This window comes from Crassostrea angulata, chromosome 3, assembly GCF_025612915.1.
Source record: "Crassostrea angulata isolate pt1a10 chromosome 3, ASM2561291v2, whole genome shotgun sequence".
NCBI classification, from domain to species: domain Eukaryota; kingdom Metazoa; phylum Mollusca; class Bivalvia; order Ostreida; family Ostreidae; genus Magallana; species Magallana angulata.
In genome coordinates this window covers 43,607,744-43,626,496 of record NC_069113.1, presented here as the reverse complement: position 1 = coordinate 43,626,496, position 18,753 = coordinate 43,607,744, and the positions used below count along the sequence as shown (strand labels likewise).

The window sequence follows — 18,753 nt, the reverse complement described above, 5'->3', positions numbered from 1 at the left end:
TTAAAAAATCTTTAAAAGTTTCAAGTTTCTTCAAATCATGATCCCCGGGGTTAGAATGATACCATAATTGGAAGGGAGGGGGAGTGAGGGTTGAATTTTTAAATACGAAAGAAATACAATTAATCTCAAAAACTGTAACTAATATTACAGTATATGGTATTAATAACATTCAAGAATTTTGACATTTGTTGATTCTTAATTGTTGATTTATCTTCTTGATCTTGATTTTCTTCAGAACTGCAATGCTCAATATATAATATGACGAAGAAATCATCCAAGTACAAAAGGGGCTCAGTGTTATTCAGGATCTATTTTACTACATTGTTCAGATATTTTGTTTATGACTCCATAAAGCTGATTTTATCATGATTGTCGTTGTTCATGTGATCGATGAGGCAAATTGTCTCTTGTTTTAATTACAATTAATCAATACATCTGCTAAATTAAATGAAAACACTGTCTATAATATATATGATTGGAATCAACTGAAACAGTAGCATTGGAATCAAAATGAAATCGTTAGGTTAACATCTTGTCTGTAGAGGAGTCGTAAGGGTATAGACGAGTAGCTGACAGTCAGGGATTCAGGCCTTCACTTGTTGACCATGCCATGTACTTTTCACATCTTCATCCATTTTTGCAGTATGAGTGTTGTGGTTCACAAGATCCCATTTCTTCATCCATGGTCCCTGAATAGTCGTGTCAAAATCTTTATCTTCGGCATTCTGCAATAGCCAATTGTCAAAAGGGTCATATTTGATCAAAATTATAAAAAATAATTTGTAAGTCATAATTGCATAGAACATATATATACACTCCAAACTACAAAAGCTAGGAATGTAAATGAAATTGTAATTAAACAGGAAGCATCTCTACCTTTATATTATATGTAGTTTAATAATACATAAAAAAATTGACCAAGGCAGTAAAATCATTGACCCACCGGAAGTACATCCAGGTCGTTGACGTACTCCTTCTGTATGTCCCATCGGTTGTCACCCTCAAAGCTTGACCAGTCAATCTTGTAGCCGGGGTCTCTGGACGTACGGAACAGCAGGTGCTCGCGGATTCCATAAAATCCGGCAGGTTTTTCTGGCTTCTGCCATCGGAGATCCAGACTCCAACGGATTTGCTTCGATAAATTTGGTAAACTGCAAAATAAATCATTATATTAAATCTCGATCATTTTTCACAAGAGAGTACATATATATTAAAAATATTTCTTAACGCCATTATAGTGCATTTAGTTACTAAATTAGTCAAACTATAGTATACATGTACAAATGTACGTTCCTACCTTCTATGGGGGATCATATTGTTTAGAAGAAGCATTCCTCCATAAGGAACTGGACAGGTAATGATGTCTTTTTCCAAATCTATGCCTAGAGTTTACGACAAAAAAAACGTGAAGATTTGTTTAAGGAAAAAGGGATGATTCTTTGATTTGTCTTGGGTGATCATTACAGTCACGTGATCAAGTCCAGTTAGTGCAAAGCAACTGTGGTGTTGTTGAACTAATTCACTGTAGACAATTCTTGCCAATGATGTAATCATTTTTTTTAAAAATCGACAACTGACATGTAGTTTTATTACAAAATATACAGAGAAACGTAATCCTTTTATTCTACAACGATAACGCTTACCGAGAGATTTGGCCATCTCTTTCTCCTCCAGCATGACATACCACGTGTTACCATAGCAACATTGATGAGTGGCCACTTTTCCTGTTTTATGACCTCTGTGTGCGACCTACCGGTACAATAAGAATTAAACAATATTTCACCGTGACCTTATTATCATACATATTCATACATATACAAGGCCAATTGATAAGTTAGTTTTATCTACAATATATTCGTCATATCATAGCGATTCAGTATAATTTATTACAAACACACCAATAAACCAATGCATGCACATAGCGAATACAATTGTTATAACGTATGTGTATCATAGCGTACGCTATTATTTTTAACAAATATACTATAATACGCCTATACCCGCACATAGCCAATTTATTTGTTTTTATCATATTCAGCGCGTACGTTAGTATTTATTAACAAATACACCGATTATACATTGTAACTCTATACCTGCACATAGACAATTTTTGTCCATAATAACCACAGCATTAACTATAGTATATATATTACTTATATACACTTATACACCTTTACCTGCATACATCCATTTTGTTGGTCAGTGTCCAGCAGGGGTATCCAGGCCGTGGGTTGGAGTACTGTGTAGGAGTCACGGTCCAAGTAAGCGCTGTCTGAACATAATCATATACATTTCAAACTACAAAATCAAGGAATGTTTCTTGTGGATGCAGAGAGGCCATTACAGTTATCTATGAATGTAAGTGTATTTCAACACATACATGTATATATCTAACTTCAAACGAACATAGTAGAACTAGTCCATATCAAACAAAACTTGTAAAATATTTACCACTCATAAATACTTGTAATTAAAGACAAGTTCTCAATTTATTTTGGGCATTATATTTTTCAGAATCTCTAACATCTGATTTTCACATCATAAATGAAATTAACAAGACGACCTTGGTGCCAAGGGACAGTTGTAGCCTCGTTTTGAGGTGTCTTTGTACGTAGATTCCAGACAGGATGTCCCGCGATATCTGGACCAATCAGCTGCTCCACAACGTTAAGCAAACGGTCATTGGTCCAAAGGTTTTTAAATGCCTAAGATAGAAAATTTGCAAAGTTCTTCAGGTGGCTCGATACTAAACTATAGTTTTCATTTGACATAAAAAGCTTCTTAAACTTATTTAATTCACAATTATGTGAGTTTTTAAAATCAAAATAGGAGAAACAAACTGGAAAACATTGTTTTAGAGTAATTCATACTGGATTGATGTCGAAGACAGTTAGATGATAGACCCATCTTTATATAATTTTATGTTTTGTATAAAGTGTATTTATGTATATATACAAGTTGAATAAATACACATTGTTTTTTTTTCAAAACCTCAAATATTGTTAGAATCCAAACATGATTTTACGCGGCACGAATTTGGGTTTAAAAAATATGTCACGAGAAGATAATCCTTGATCCGCGTATACGTGTCAGACAGTTCAAGTATATGCAGATAAAACGATTCATACCATCGATATTACAATACTAAACTCATCTCTGCATATCACCCTACAATCAATCTTATTATCAAATATTTGATAACCAAACACTATTTGAAGGTCGGTTAAGCTGCTTGAACATTCGTTCATCGATAAGTTTAGGGTAAATGTTGTGTGTAGATACCTGTGGAAGAACTCCATATTTGTGAAGAATTATGTTAGCTCCAGGAAATTCCTCCTCAATCTTTGACAGACGCTCAAAAAATCCATATTCTTTATACAAATCTGGAAAACCGGGTAACTATAATTAATCATAAAGCTACAAAGATTTGCCTTTAATTTGTCCTATTTTTTCACACTCTACATGAAATTAATGTGTACATATAGACCTTTAATTTTTCCAGCCCCGTGTAATTTCTGCGCCAGTTGATCCACAAATTTTTCGATCGCCTCTCTGCAAGGTTCTAGTTCTTCTTTAGTGAAAAAGTTTTCCACCATAACGTAACCCTAATCATTGTAAAGCATGATTATATATATATATATATATATATATATATATATATATATATATATATATATATAGTATTAAACAATCTCAAAACAGAAATAATGAATTCGCAATATTTACATCTTCAAAGAATTTCCGAATCGTTTCGTCCGGAAGCTGTCCTGGTTTCTTTTCCTTGATTTCCGGTCTTGCAGACAAGTTGAAAATTTCCGGATTACATTCTCCAGTATACCCTGGTTGAACTTCTTTGGGTTTATTCGCAGCCATTGTCAAAAAAGCCTCTCAAACGTTGTTTACTCGAAACATTTACTTTATCACTGGCTACGTAGAGGCCAGTGATAAGATCAAGGCCCGAAATGTCAATAAAACATGCATGCAGACAAAACATCCACTAAATAGCGTCTCCATTGTTTTAGGGTAATTTATATACATGTATGTGCCTTAATTAGTGTACATTTTGGTAGGAATGAATGAATAGTTTTTAGCTGTTTTAATTGTAAGTACTCTGTAAATTATAATTCAGTCGTTATGTATTCTACGGGTTGGACATGACGGTTTCTCCAACATCACGTGAGGTCTTTTTAGATTGTCCCATCAGTTCACGTACATGTAGGTTATCACACATGCGCAGATCCATCATAAATATCAATCGTATAAAGATACATGTACATGTATGTGTACATGTATGAAATGCAGTGCTCCGTGAAATGATTTGTTTAAGGTGGCTCTATACACCCACAGTTTATTCCAATTTTCAATAGAAGACCACAAAACATATACTTATCAAATATTAAAATGATGATAGGGATACTATAGGTATTTTTAAAGAATGTTTTAATGTTTTTTCGTGTTTTTGTAAAATATTTTTTAAAAAGATAGCTATTGACGAATTGAGAGAATTTTTTTCATCATACGATGGATATTTCCTTCGGACACATAAAAAAATTTAACCATTCTAATCATTCAAAAATGTTATTTTTGCAACTTTTTTTTAGTATTTCCCCAAAACATAATTTTTCATATTTTCTTACTCTGTAAACAAATCATCTGAAACAGTTGCGTGATGTTATAAGAAAATGAATTTTAATAAATTTGACAGAAAAGATGAAACTCATTGCAAATAAACACAAACAAAATTTTAAATTTTATTTGGTATGAAAGTTCCTGGGTTAAGGGTTATCGTTCCTAAGTCCCAAGGTCCAAACACCTTGGGGACTTTTTCATTTCTGAGTTGAAGAAAATATCCTAATTATAATGTTGGAAAGATAAATACATCTAACTTCATTATATGCCTTTATAAGTGAATATATTTGCTTCAATGCAAAACTAAGTCAAACAAATAAAGGGGAAAATTGACTAGGCTAATAGGATTTATGTATCCCAACCAGAGAGAAATTCAAACCAACCCTCCCATCCCCTTCAGATGTCGATATTAATGTGCATCAAGGTATATAATAATGGAAATATATTCACCGGTTTAGAATTTTCTTTCACAGTATTCAACCAAAAAATACCTTTTAGAAAATTTTGGAAAGTTAAAAAATTTACTGTTTTCAACGGGAATCGAACTCATGACCTACAAGTTTGTAGTGTACCCACTAACCCACTGAGCTACGTGTACATAACAATGATGAAACTATTTAAAAAAGTATACTTGATTTTATTATTTATTTCGATAAATAATACCACACAACGTGAAGGTGTCACATACCACACTACTGGTAAGTAATGAATTTTCTAATTATCAAATTAAATCTAATCATTTCACAAATTTTTCAAAAGAGCGGTCCCCATACAATTCGCCTCAGTTTAAATCAGCCAGTACCGGAATTGCATGCTTCCAGATTTACTTTTTTGCGTACTGCGTCATCAAAAAGTGGTGTATAGAGCCACCTTAATTAACAGTATTTTTCAGAATAAGATAATTTACACATTGTAAATATTTGGGTTTTGCAATGGAGAAAACTACGGTTTTCAACGTGCAACTGCTTTTCAAAGTGAGAACCCGCTAGAGCTTTTTTAGATTATCTATTTATTTTTTTTCACATGATGTAAATACACGTATAAATTTAGATTCTGTTGTAAAAATCAATTACACTGTATATGAAACATCTCCTCAAATACAAAAATTGCTAAATATTATGTACAAATTAATTTCAATCCATTATCTAATGAAATAAAATATAATCATACCTATTAAATACGCAAGGAAAAAAAAAATTGGGGCCCAGCATATTTTGATGATTTTGAAGCTATTCCAAAAGTTTGCTTTTTTGCAATTTACATGTAGCCTTCTGTCATTAAGTAAATAAGTAACTTGTGTTTCTTTCACTATAAAGACCTGAAATTTAAACACAATTAACACCAGTGTTCAAACTTCAAGGTCATATTAACAGGTCAAAAGATCAAACATGATACCGTCATCTAGAAATGTTATTATTTTTCACCATTTTTTTTTAGACGATGTGTGGAAAAAAATGTACGGTCAGATTAAAAAAAAATAAAACAATAATAGACTTCATTCCAAAAAAACCCAAAATATCAAATTTTCCGAAAGATTAAGCTTATCTGTTTTGTACTACCTTAAATTTAAGTAAGAATATTATCATAGTAAGCCACATGTATAACTTGACCTAATTGATTTATTTTGTGAAAACAAATTCTGTCATCACTTATTTGACATCGAAAACATGTTTTCAGATGAAATTTTTTTTTAGATATTACACATACAGAGCAATCAACGTTTATTCTCATTTCACAGTAAGATTAACGTTGGCTTTATTTTCAAGAGCTGTTAAAATCAAAATTTACCTATAGATACATTTGTCAGTTAATCTTAATATAATACAATGATAATAATAGGTTTTCTCTCACAACACAGATTTCGCATAGCCTATGTTTGTCTTAATATGACAAGCAAAATGTCTGTCTTTTACAGACGCCTAATCCTGAGTTTGAGGTAAAGCTCTAGGTACTCTATATCGCTGAAACAAGTGCCTGTGCTGTCTATGGCCACTTGCTCCTAAGCCTTCGTTGGCGCATGCCAGGACAACTGTTTGCCGTCTGTAAGTTTTGCCGTGTGTTGGTTGTGATGAACGAGGTCCCATTTCTTCATCCAGGGACCCTGAATAGTGGTGTCAAAATCGGCGTCTTCTGCATTCTATAAGTGTGTGAGAAAATCGGTAAATTAAAACGTACATATACAGTAGTTAAAGCATGAATTATGTCTGATTATTTGAAGAAACCCCCTCTTAATTACTATCGATAATTCACTTTACAGAAAAAAGTTTGTATGTTTGATTTAATGAACTAGGGACAGCACTTCAGCACGATAATCTCCTTAATCTTCAATCCTAAGTCAAGATTTAAATTCTCTGTAAAATTTCGTGTTACTTGCAAAAGTAAATACTTCTTTTTTCCGACAAAATATCATGGTAATTTAACTAGAGGTTTATTGTGGACTGGGCTTGGATGGTCTGGACATTTTTAGACTAAATTGAACACACTGACAAAAGTTCTGTGTGAAGATGTAGGAAAATACTAAAATATTTAAATTAAATACATTGGGAATTTTCCTGTACTATAAAATACATGTAGTTTATGACTAAAAAAAATGATACCCAAAATTTTAAGATAGATCTGAATGGTATTTTTGTTGACTATTCAACCTCCTTTAAAACTATAAAGATTTTAACTTTATCTAAGATGCTTAATGGCTGTGAGGCCGAATCTGCTCAGTATTTTACCGGCAGTACATCCTGTAGATCCTTGACCGAGTCTTTCTGTTTAGACCAGCGGTCATCCCCGTCAAACCCAGACCAGTCAATCGTGTGATCGGGATCTTTGGAGGTCCGGAAAAGCAGGTGATCCTTCATTCCGTAAAAGCCAGCGGAGTGATCCGGTGTCTGCCATCGAAGGTCCAGACTCCAGCGGATCTGTTTGGACATGTTTGGCAAACTACAATTTCGGTGTTTTAAATGAATCAGTTTTGCTTTTGATGTATATGTTCATTTAATAAAGAGAATAATTATTAATATAAGGTGTAATACTCGTAATCTTTGCGCTTACCTTCGATGGGGAATCATATTATTCAGTAGTAGCATGCCTCCATATGGAACGGGACACGTTACGATGTCCTTGTCCAAGTCAACCTCTTGGGAAAAGATTTGTTCATTATGCATGATATAACTGGGTTTATTTCGAGTGGGTGAATTTTTGCACTTCAATTGAAAAATATGTATATTTCTTTTCTGCGATTATATGTTTTGCAATATCTGAATCGATGACTTTCAGGGTACAATATAATAAACAAAACATCTTTGCAATTGAATATTTTGCGTTTAAGTTGATACTGCGCAAAATTGCATCATGCAGAAAATATTAGTAGATTTGAAACACGTAGGAAAAATGTTGCTATTTTGAACTATCATGTACACCTATAAGTATGTCTTTCACTTAGAGAGACTGACCAGTCGATCGTTACCTAGTGTTTTTGCCATTTCTTCCTCCTCCAACATCACGTACCACGTTTTGCCATAACAACACTGATGGCGCGCCACCTTGCCTGTCTTATGACCTCTGTGGGCGACCTACAATGTATTATCATATAATCAACCAATACCAAAATTGCCAAACAACATTAGAACTTGTAGCTTGTTTTAATCAAAATAGGGTTTTAGTATTCACATGTTTGTACCTGCATACATCCATTATCAGCATTGACGTCTAGAAGAGGAATCCAAGCCGTAGGCTGGAGGACAGTGTACGAGTTTCTGTCTAAATAGGCAGTGTCTGCAAGGATATTACATAAACAAAAGGTTATGTTTACATGTACATAAATTTTGGATTATATCTTTTATTAGCTATAAAGACCTATCTAGTTTTATCAAAGGTTGTATTTTTTTTTTAACATACATAGTACCAATATACCAACGATACTCGCAAGGTATATATCACCTTTTTCATTTTACCTTGGTGCCAAGGGACAGTTGTAGCCTCATTTTGAGGGGTCTTTGTACGTAGATTCCAGACAGGATGCCCCGCGATATCTGGACCAATCAGTTGCTCAACTACGTTTAATAAACGTTCATTTGTCCAAAGATCTTTAAAAGCCTTTGGAAAAAATTAAATGTTTATCTTTTTGAGTAAAAGGCTATTTTGGTTATTTAATGCAGTATATACTCAAAACCAACTTTAAAATAAAAATTACTTTTAATAAAATTCAACATTACCCAGAAATCACATAAAATATACCTGGGGCAAAACACCATATTTATGTAAGACTATGTTCGCTCCAGGAAAATCGTTCTCAATCTTCGTCAGTCGTTCGAAAAAGCCGTAACCACTATACAGTTCTGTCCAATAAAACCATTACAAGTTTCATATTTATACTCAATCAAGAACTACAGTAGTAAACATAATTCGAAAGTCATTTGTTGTTTTCTTTAAAGCATTCAGATCTTACCATCTATTTTTCCAGCGTTGTAAAGTTTATGAGCAAGCTGGTCGACGAATCTTTCGATTGCTTTTTTACATGGTTCCAATTCTTCTTTGGTAAAGAAATCTTTGACAATCACGTATCCCTTAAATGAAAAAAATGGGTGAAAAAATTAGATTTTTTCCATATCACTTAAAATTGGTCTGTAGTTATATAATATGTATACATGTTATATATATTGTAATGTGTTCATTGATGTGCTATTTATTTTAAATGCTTAGTAAATGTACATGTGTATACATATCCGAAGAATGCTTCTTTCTGAAGATGGCCATGTAGATCTTTAAGCACTACAGACATTACAAATGTTGAAATTTACCAGAATCTTAAGCTTTACCTCACAAAGCCGAGGCCCCTTTAATTTTCGGTGATATTTAAACACTTAAACAATGTTTCCCGATCCAAAACTTTGACATTTTACATTCATCTTCAAAACATTTTGAAATCTTTTATATAATTTGGTTTGCGAGTATATAATCTCTTAAAAGTAAGATTGTAAGATCTTCAAATTAAAAGAAAGACATCATGCATCATGTAATACATGTATATCAGAATATTGCTTCAAATAATGTACACGTGCTTTTCGCAGAATCTTATTGGTGTTAAGAATAAGCGCATTTTTAAAAAAAAAATTTCAAAACGAAAAATTATATTTACATCTTCGAAAAACTGTTTTATCATGTGTTCCGGCAGCTGACCAGGTTTCTTTTCTGTAACTTTTGGCCTCGCTTTCAGGTTGAAGATATCTGGGTGTCGTTCATTGGTCAATCCTGGAAGTACATCCGTGGATGATTCAGCGGTCGTCATCTTGTTTTCTTTAAAAAAAAAAAGGAATTTCAAAGTTCACTGACGAGTCATCCTAAACAATGAATCCAATAATAGGTCACATATAATGGGTTCCTTTGGATCTGTTTGTCCCTTACCTTATCACATTAAATAAGTTATCGCAGAGTGAAGGGTGTCAAGAGCAATTTTGTCTTGATTTGTTGGCCAAATGATATCAAAAAGGTGATACTGGTTTGTAGAATGTATATTAAAGAGTAAGTCAACGCTTTATAGTTTCTCAAATTCTATATATCAAACATGAATATTGAGGAATTTTATATATTAACTGTGTTGCTATACTTGAATACATATAAATCTAAGACTATAATTAAAAACATTGAAGATAGGGTTAAACAATTTTTAAAAAGTATAATGATAAATATACTCAAGTTGAAACGGAAGGTTTAGTTATTTTTGCAGGTGTATATATTTAACGTAAACGAAAAGATTTGATTTTAGATATTTTGGCTGTAAATAATACCGATGATCTCCATCTAAATGTGAGAATATTTGTATATATTTACATTTTCCAGTGTCTTTGCCTGTGATAACACTACGCATCGATTTTGTACTATATAACCCATAATACAAATGACGCCAAATTGAGGCGCTGGCGGGGTTTGCTTATTTATTTTTAAATATTTAATCGTACGATGGCTTAAAACTATATAAATATAAGTAATAATGAATCATTCTTTGAATATTATGAGGTGATAATTTCGGTGGGGGCGTGATCAAATCTATCATAAAGCCCTTCGGGCTTTATTGGATTTGATCACGCCCCGGCCGAAATTATTACCTCATAATACTCAAAAAATGATTCCTTATTCCTTATAAAGCAGCATTGATTACTACCAGTACAAATTATAGCATTGGAGTTCTTGAGAAGATTCCAAAACATTTTCCCTTCATATATCTACGTTAATTTTGAACCTCTCTAATGGCTCCATAATGGCCTTAGGATAACAGATGAGCAATTTAGAATCTTACTATCGGAAGATGCTTGCATAGTAATATTACAAGAAGATTTTAAAACATTTTACCTACTATAATATTTCTATGTTGAACTTTTAACCTCTTTTGGGCCCAGTATTGTTTTTGGGTCACAGTTTTAACAATTTACAATCAACACTTTCGTATCATTGTAGTTCTTACAACTTTATATGGTATATAAATATATTTAAGTACGTTGAACTTTTAACCCCTCTATGGGTGTTAGTATTGGTTCGGAAGTCATTTTTTTACAATCAAGAATCGCGCGCGTGTGTGTGTGTGTGTGTATACATGTGTATATACATGTGTGTGTGTGTATATATATATATATATATATATATATATATATATATATATATATATATATATATATATATATATATATATATATATAAGAAGCACTAGCAAACCAACAACACTCGTTATCTAAAGTGTCGGATCAAAAGATACAAGGTTATAAGATGAGATATAAAAAAGCACTAAAAATAACCAACGACACGAACAATAAAGTAAAATATTGTCAAATTTTCGGGACAACCCGTCCCTTCTTCAGGACAACAAAATAAAAATCAAAGTACTGAAGTACTGAAAGCCGGGCTCTTTTGGTGTGTCTTTATGCATATTGTGTAGTAAAGACTGAAAATCTCAATCTCTCTCTCTCTCTCTCTCTCTCTCTCTCTCATGCTTTTAATGTCGGCAAAGCATTAAAGAGCGACCAAATTTTGTAAGCGGCTATAAACAAAAATATGTCTGTCTAGCAGAAGTTAAAAAGTTCAACAGTTGCTGCCTGAATTTTGAAACAAGCATTATATATTTAATCCCCATTTCTTCATCGCGCAGCAAAGTAGTTCATGGAAATTCATGCGCATTGTATGTGTCCAAAATGCATAGTAATGTTTTAAAAACACGTTATTAATAAGAAAACTAAAAAAAATAGACAATTCATTCGAAATTTAAAAAAAAGAAACAAAATGCCAACACTTTTGACAAAACGTGGCTCTTTGTGTAACTATTTGGTATAGCGGAAGCTTTACCTTGACGCTGTTTGGTTTTTCGTTTACCTGTGCTATTTATAGTAACATTGGCGATTTGCCTGCCTATAGCCAGGACTCTGCTTTCAGCAGAGCCCGGCTAAAAACTACATAAGAAAGAAGAAAAACATCTACAAAACTAGCACTAAACTAAACTAAATAATATATAAAAACTAGATAATGTTTAAACACCGGATCAAAACGTGTCAGCTACATCTTTATATTTAAGAATTCGAGCCCGAGAAAGAAAAATCCCGTCCGACGCAGCGGACGGTCTGTGAAGAAGTGCTGAAAGATAACGTCACATACGTCACCTTCACAGACCGTCCGCTGCGTCGGACGGGATTTTTCTTTCTCGGGCTCGAATTCTTAGATATAAAGATGTAGCTGCCACGTTTTGATCCGGTGTTTAAACATTATCTAGTTTTTATATATCTTTTAGTTTCGTTTAGTGCTAGTTTTGTAGATGTTTTTCTTCTTTCTTATGTAGTTTTTATTTTGTTGTCCTGAAGAAGGGACGGGTTGTCCCGAAAATTTGACAATATTTTACTTTATTGTTCGTGTCGTTGGTTATTTTCAGTGCTTTTATATATATATATATATATATATATATATATATATATATATATATATATATATATATATATATATATATATATATATATATATATATATATATATATATATATAAAAGCTTTGAAGTAAATATTGGCATTTCTGGTGCAGTGATTCTTGAGAAGATTTTTTAAGACACACAACTTATTTTCAAATTTTTACGATTATTTACCCTTAAAAAAGGGTTAGATCCTTTATTTTAACAATGTCGAATCCCCTCTCATTAGAACGATATGTACTACATTTGGTTGTTAGAGAAGATGTCTTGATTTTTAATTGTAAAAAGTTTACAGATATACTCTGTCCCAAGATAACCTCGATTCAAATTTTTCTTAATTGCTCGATGTTTATAAACACCCCAGGGTTAAAACGACGTTCATTCAAAAGTATGAAAAATTTCCAAGACTTCTCTCTTGAAACGCTCTCTCTAGCTTTTTTTTGTGGTGTCTACGGGGAGTTTGTATTGCAGCAGACCCGGGTGATAACATTGAAAAGTTGTGCGAGGTATTTCGAGGGAGTTCCGAATGGTGAAAAGATGTAAACCTTTCCCATTATAAATCTCCGTTAGAAATCGGTTTTCGTTCCTGTGAATTTTACCGAGTGAAAAATGATAATGTGTCAATGAAATTATCTTGGAAATTTTTCCTTATATCTTTTTCAATGCTTCTTTCACAGGTATGTGTATATTTATTAAAAATCGACCAAACGTGCAGCATAAATATCTTGGCACAAACTTTAAACGGACAGAAGGATAACGCACAACAGATACGCTTGAACCTTCGGTTCAGGTGAGCTAAAAATTAAACAAGACGCCCTTGGGCCACATTGCTAACCCAAATATTTGTTAATTTGTATCATTTTAGTTTTTAAATATTTTCCCAATATTTCAAAGTAAAACACTGAACCTCTCTTGGGGCCTTGAATTTAGAATTTACATTATTTGAGAATGCTTGCATAGAAATGTCACAAATTGTAGCATTGTACTTCTTGAGAAGAAAATTTTTAAACATTATCCAAATATATTTCTATGATAAACTTTGAGCCCTCTTGGGGGTTCCAGTATCAGTGTGGGGGTCATGATTTTGACAATTTAAAATCTACATTATATAAGGATGCGTCCATAGTAACCTCACAAATTGTAGCAATTTAGTTCTTGAGAAGAAAATTTTTAAACATTATTCCTATATATTTCTATGATAAATAGTGAGACCTCTTGGGGCCCTAGCATTAGTCTGGGGTTCAAGATCTCAAAATTTAGAATTTACATTATTTGATGATGCTTGCATTGTAATCTCACAAATTGTAGCATTGTACTTCTTGAGAAGAAAATGTTTAAACATTTTCTCTATATATTTTTATGTCAAAAGTTTGAACTTCTCTTGGGGGCCCCAGAATGAGCGCGGGGGCCACGATTTTAACAATTTAAAATCTACATTATATAAGGATGCTTGTATAGTAATCTAAAAAATTATAGCAAAGTAGTTCTTGAGAAGAAGATTTTTAAACATTTTCCGTATGTATTTCTATGTCAAACTTTGAGCCCCTCTTGCGGCCCTAGTATTAATCCGAATGACACAGTTTTAACAATTTATAATCTACATTATATAAGGATGCTTGAATAGTAATCTCACAAATTGTAGCATTACAGTTCTTCAATGGAGTGGAGATTTTTAAACATTTTCCCTATATATTTTTATGTCAAGAGTTTGAACTCCTCTTGAGGCCCCAAGTATTAGTCCGGGGGTCACAGTTTTAACAATTTAAAATCTTCACTCTGTATACAAGCTTTGGTGTAAATATTGGCATTTCAATAATCCACAAAGTAATTTAATGATACAGTCATACATGTACCATACGCAAACTGGTTTATGTAAACAACTTTTTACATCTTTTACAGCAAAAATGAAAAATGACTCTAAAATTAATAAGTGACTACGGGTAGGACCTTTTCTAAAAGGGAAAAGCCGGACCTTAAATGTTCCGGCCGGAAATTTTACGGGGCGGATCTTAAATTATACGACACCGGACAGTGCGTAATCGATTAGCAATATAATAAGATGGGTTACAGATATATGACAATAGAGTAGCTTGTCGATGGTATATACAAAGCATTGTCTGTTATCATAACAGTGCTTAACGACTCAAAAATCATATTTGGTTTTCAAAACTGAAGTTAAAAGTACACGGCTTAAGCGTGTAATTATGCATACTGAAAATACCAACACAGCTAGCGGAGCCAACATATGGTTATCATCTATATATACATGTATATATTAAAATTTGTCAACGACAGTAGCTTTACCTTCGTTCGATCCTCAGCTTTTTAAGAACAGATAACGACTGTCGGTGCTTTTAAACACAACAAAGTCCACCCCTTGTCTACTTCGAGCCATCGAGGTCACGCCGTGATCCGAATGGCGGTGTCTATGGAACGCCTCAACTGCCTTATGTAGATAATCTTCATAATATGATGATACTTCAACATTACATGCTGATACTTTAACATTACATGATGGTACTTTAAAATTACGTGCTGATACTTCAACATAACATGCTGATACTTTAACATTACATGATGGTACTTTAAAATTACGTGCTGATACTTCAACATAACATGCTGATACTTTAACATTACATGATGGTACTTTAACATTACATGCTGATACTTCAACATTACATGCCGATACTTTAACATTACATGATGGTACTTTAACATTACGTGCTGATACTTCAACATTACATGCCGATACTTTAACATTACATGATGGTACTTTAACATTACATGCTGATACTTCAACATTACATGCTGATACTTTAACATTACATGCTGATACTTCATTATATGATGGTACTTCATTATGCGGTAGTTCTAAAAATAGGGTTAGGGAAGCGTCGCCTAGGGAACGATACGCTTAAACTCAGAACACGTGGATGCCTGTAAAGTTTTTAACACTGGGCTGTTTCTCTGTTTCAGAGGTTGATCAGATTGGACTAAGGTCTTTGTGAGTTCATTGGGGCTCAGCGCATAAAAATCAGGGGGTACCAAAAGTCCTTCGGGGAATTTTGGTCTAAAAATGTGCATTCAGAACCCAATCTTTTGGCGCTTAGTCAGAGCGAACAGCTAATTTTTTTTAAAAAGCACCTAAACAAATACTTCTGTCATTCATGTTACATGTAGATTGGACTTATGGGGATTAATGGGTTCTTCCTGGAGATCCACGTGAAAGAGTGGGCAATGAAAGCACTGATTTGTTCAACAGTACAGTTACTGCTAAAATCAGGTTCTGAATGCACATTTTTAAACCAAAATTCCCCGAAGGACTTTTGGTACCCCCTGATTTTTATGCGCTGAGCCCCAATGAACTCACAATGCAGCCATTCTTTAAAATTAAAAATGACCCATTTAAAAGACAACACTTAATCAAATAGTAGCATTTGTTGAGTATCTCGATCTAAGCAAGTTTTAGTGGACCTTAGTCCAATCTGATCAACCTCTGAAACAGAGAAACAGCCCAGTGTTAAAAACTTTACAGGCATCCACGTGTTCTGAGTTTAAGCGTATCGTTCCCTAGGCGACGCTTCCCTAACCCTATTTTTAGAACTACCGCATAATGAAGTACCATCATATAATGAAGTATCAGCATGTAATGTTAAAGTATCAGCATGTAATGTTGAAGTATCAGCATGTAATGTTAAAGTACCATCATGTAATGTTGAAGTATCAGCACGTAATGTTAAAGTATCATCATGTAATGTTAAAGTATCATCATATTATGAAGATTACCTACACGAGGCAGTCGAGGCGTTCCATAGGTGTCATCAACGACCAGAGGCCATGTGCTTGTTTACAGGTCAAATCATCGTACCGTATGTAATAATGTATTGGCTATTTCGATCCACTCTTAAATTGACTTCGGTTTAATCCCACTTATTTCTTATTATCATCTAGCCAAAATTGTGATTTTCATACCTGAGGGTCACCTACGTACAGTCTGCTTTAGACTTATATGGTATTACCTGTCATGTATAATTTTATCATAAAACATCATGTGAATGAATAAGTAAAAAATAAATTTTTTTTTAAAACATATATTTTGCATTAATTTTCCCTTGTGTCTGACATTAAAATACTAGTATTTAATTTTTTTAAATCATTGGGAAAAAAATAAAGAATAGCAGAATTATTTTTAAAAATGAGAGATAGCTAGGACAACCCCTTTCTTACTATATACAACATTTTTGGTTCAGTTCTTTGGGATTTTAAACAAGAGGCCCATGGTCCACATCACTCACTTGAGCAACTATTAATAGACATAATAAAATCAGCTTTGTGGATTCATATACAAAATATCTGAACAATGTCATGTAATAGATCCTGTACAAAAAAATTCCCTGCAAATTCTTATGGCTTGAGTAAACTCAAATTTTCATTAGAAAATTGACCATGAATTGCAGTGATACACTTGAAATAAAATATTGTTTGTAATGTACTTTAAATAAATTAAAGTATCTAATTTGTAAAAATTAATTTAATGATAGAATTTAAACAAGAAGGTCATGGGCTACATCATCATCTGAGTTACAAATCTCAAGTAATGTTTCATCCCTTTCTTCATTGTACGTCTACCTCGTATATAAAAGGAGAAACGTTTAAAAGATATAACACTTCTAAAAATCGGTACATGTATAATTTAGAATGCTTGCATAGAAATATCACAAATTATGGCTTCGTAGATATTTTTTAGTACTAAACGTTGCACTCTTCACTAGATCCGGATGTCACAGATTTAACATTCGATCTATGGATATCGGGAGGATTGCATGGTAATATCACAAATTATTGGGAAGAATTTTTAACGGTTTTCTCATTGATATTCATATTATATTGAACTTCAATTTCACTCCTAATTTCTAATGTCCTTATTTTCATACCAATTTTTTACATACTCCCAAAAAAGTTGGGGGGGGGGGGGGGGGAGGGGGGGAGGGGGCGAGGGGACTCCATGATAATTAATTTTTTTATATGTAAATTTCAAAAAATTAGTTGCTGCGAGAACCCCCCCCCCCCCCCTGTTGCTACGTGCCTGCATTTTCCAATAGGAGCGTGTTAGAAAATACTTTAAAAACATTATAACGGCGCCCCATCAAAATAATAATTTAGAAACAGTCTGGCTTACGTTCATTAGGAATATACCGAGACTTTACTGAGGAGCAGTATTACCTATTTCAAAACATGAACCAAGCATGAAACAAACTTACACCATTTTGTGTGTGTGTGGGCTGCAGTCTGGTATGCTTCCCGCAATTTCGTTCACAAACGGAATTATGGAAAGTTACCAGACTGGTCCACAATAGAAGCAGTTTTACGTGTTACAGAATAAAAAAATAACTTACTATATATATTTGAAACTATACGTCCTGCAAAACACCACCGGAAAAGCCAAACAAAATGATTGTTCAGAACAATTTAAGCTTGCATTTGGTGTTCGTGATATATTTGCTGTCTCGGGCGACATTCTACGGAAGAGTGTAAGTGCTTTAAAGAACAAAATCTTGCCATTTGCTGAAAATCAAGGAATCGCAATTATTAAGTCCGTAACATTGATGATAGAATTTACTATGCATATATATATGCCAACGTCACTCTGGCAGGGATCCTTTTTAGGATACTGGTTAACAATAAGGCGTGTTTTGTACATGTACCCTGAATCGTACAACTTAGGTTAAACATAGGTAATCATAGATTAAAAAGCTCACCGAGACGAGGCATCACCTTCGTGAGTCCACCTTTATCATATTATATGAAAATCACTGTTAACGATCTTACATATATTTGACACTGTTGTGTAGTTTGACACAATATCTTAAATCATATGATACAAAATTGTATGATATTCATGATATATGTAAATCATACGATATTGATTCAGTGTTTATCAGAACTCTACTATAAAATACAATATTGCATCCTATAAAATATTGTGTCATATGATATATCATATGATACTTGCACTATAAGGCCAAAAAAAAATAATGATTTGTTTCTCAGGCACCGCCGCATTAAATTTTTTTATCGTTATTTTTCCGGATTTTTCATATCTTATCAATATCGGTTTTCTCTATTATAAAATCAATGTAAACAAAACGCTCAGAATAAAGGCTTGTCTATGTCAGTAAAAAACGTTA

At 33.2% G+C, this 18,753-nt stretch overlaps 2 protein-coding genes across 3 annotated transcripts; both read right to left on the bottom strand.

Moving 5' to 3' along the window:
• Positions 1 to 390: 390 nt before the first annotated feature.
• On the bottom strand, positions 391 to 3,937 carry LOC128177007 (uncharacterized). Its single transcript, XM_052843516.1, has 9 exons — positions 3,727 to 3,937; positions 3,488 to 3,605; positions 3,283 to 3,383; positions 2,564 to 2,705; positions 2,178 to 2,272; positions 1,644 to 1,749; positions 1,298 to 1,382; positions 944 to 1,151; positions 391 to 725 (listed from the first exon to the last, which is right to left on the bottom strand). The coding sequence occupies exons 1-9, from the start codon at positions 3,871 to 3,873 to the stop codon at positions 585 to 587; spliced, it is 1,143 nt and encodes a 380-aa protein (XP_052699476.1). The 5' UTR covers positions 3,874 to 3,937; the 3' UTR covers positions 391 to 584.
• Positions 3,938 to 6,324: 2,387 nt separating this feature from the next.
• On the bottom strand, positions 6,325 to 18,215 carry LOC128178181 (uncharacterized). Of its 2 annotated transcripts, none has more exons than XM_052845225.1 (10): positions 17,962 to 18,215; positions 9,761 to 9,918; positions 9,071 to 9,188; positions 8,860 to 8,960; positions 8,577 to 8,718; positions 8,303 to 8,397; positions 8,090 to 8,195; positions 7,675 to 7,759; positions 7,353 to 7,563; positions 6,325 to 6,766 (listed from the first exon to the last, which is right to left on the bottom strand). In XM_052845225.1, exons 2-10 carry the CDS (start codon positions 9,908 to 9,910, stop codon positions 6,629 to 6,631), a joined length of 1,146 nt encoding a protein of 381 aa, XP_052701185.1. In that variant the 5' UTR covers positions 9,911 to 9,918; positions 17,962 to 18,215; the 3' UTR covers positions 6,325 to 6,628. The 2 variants fall into 2 exon arrangements, with proteins under 2 accessions (XP_052701185.1, XP_052701186.1); XM_052845226.1 differs by lacking the exon at positions 17,962 to 18,215 and adding an exon at positions 14,870 to 14,995.
• Positions 18,216 to 18,753: the final 538 nt, after the last annotated feature.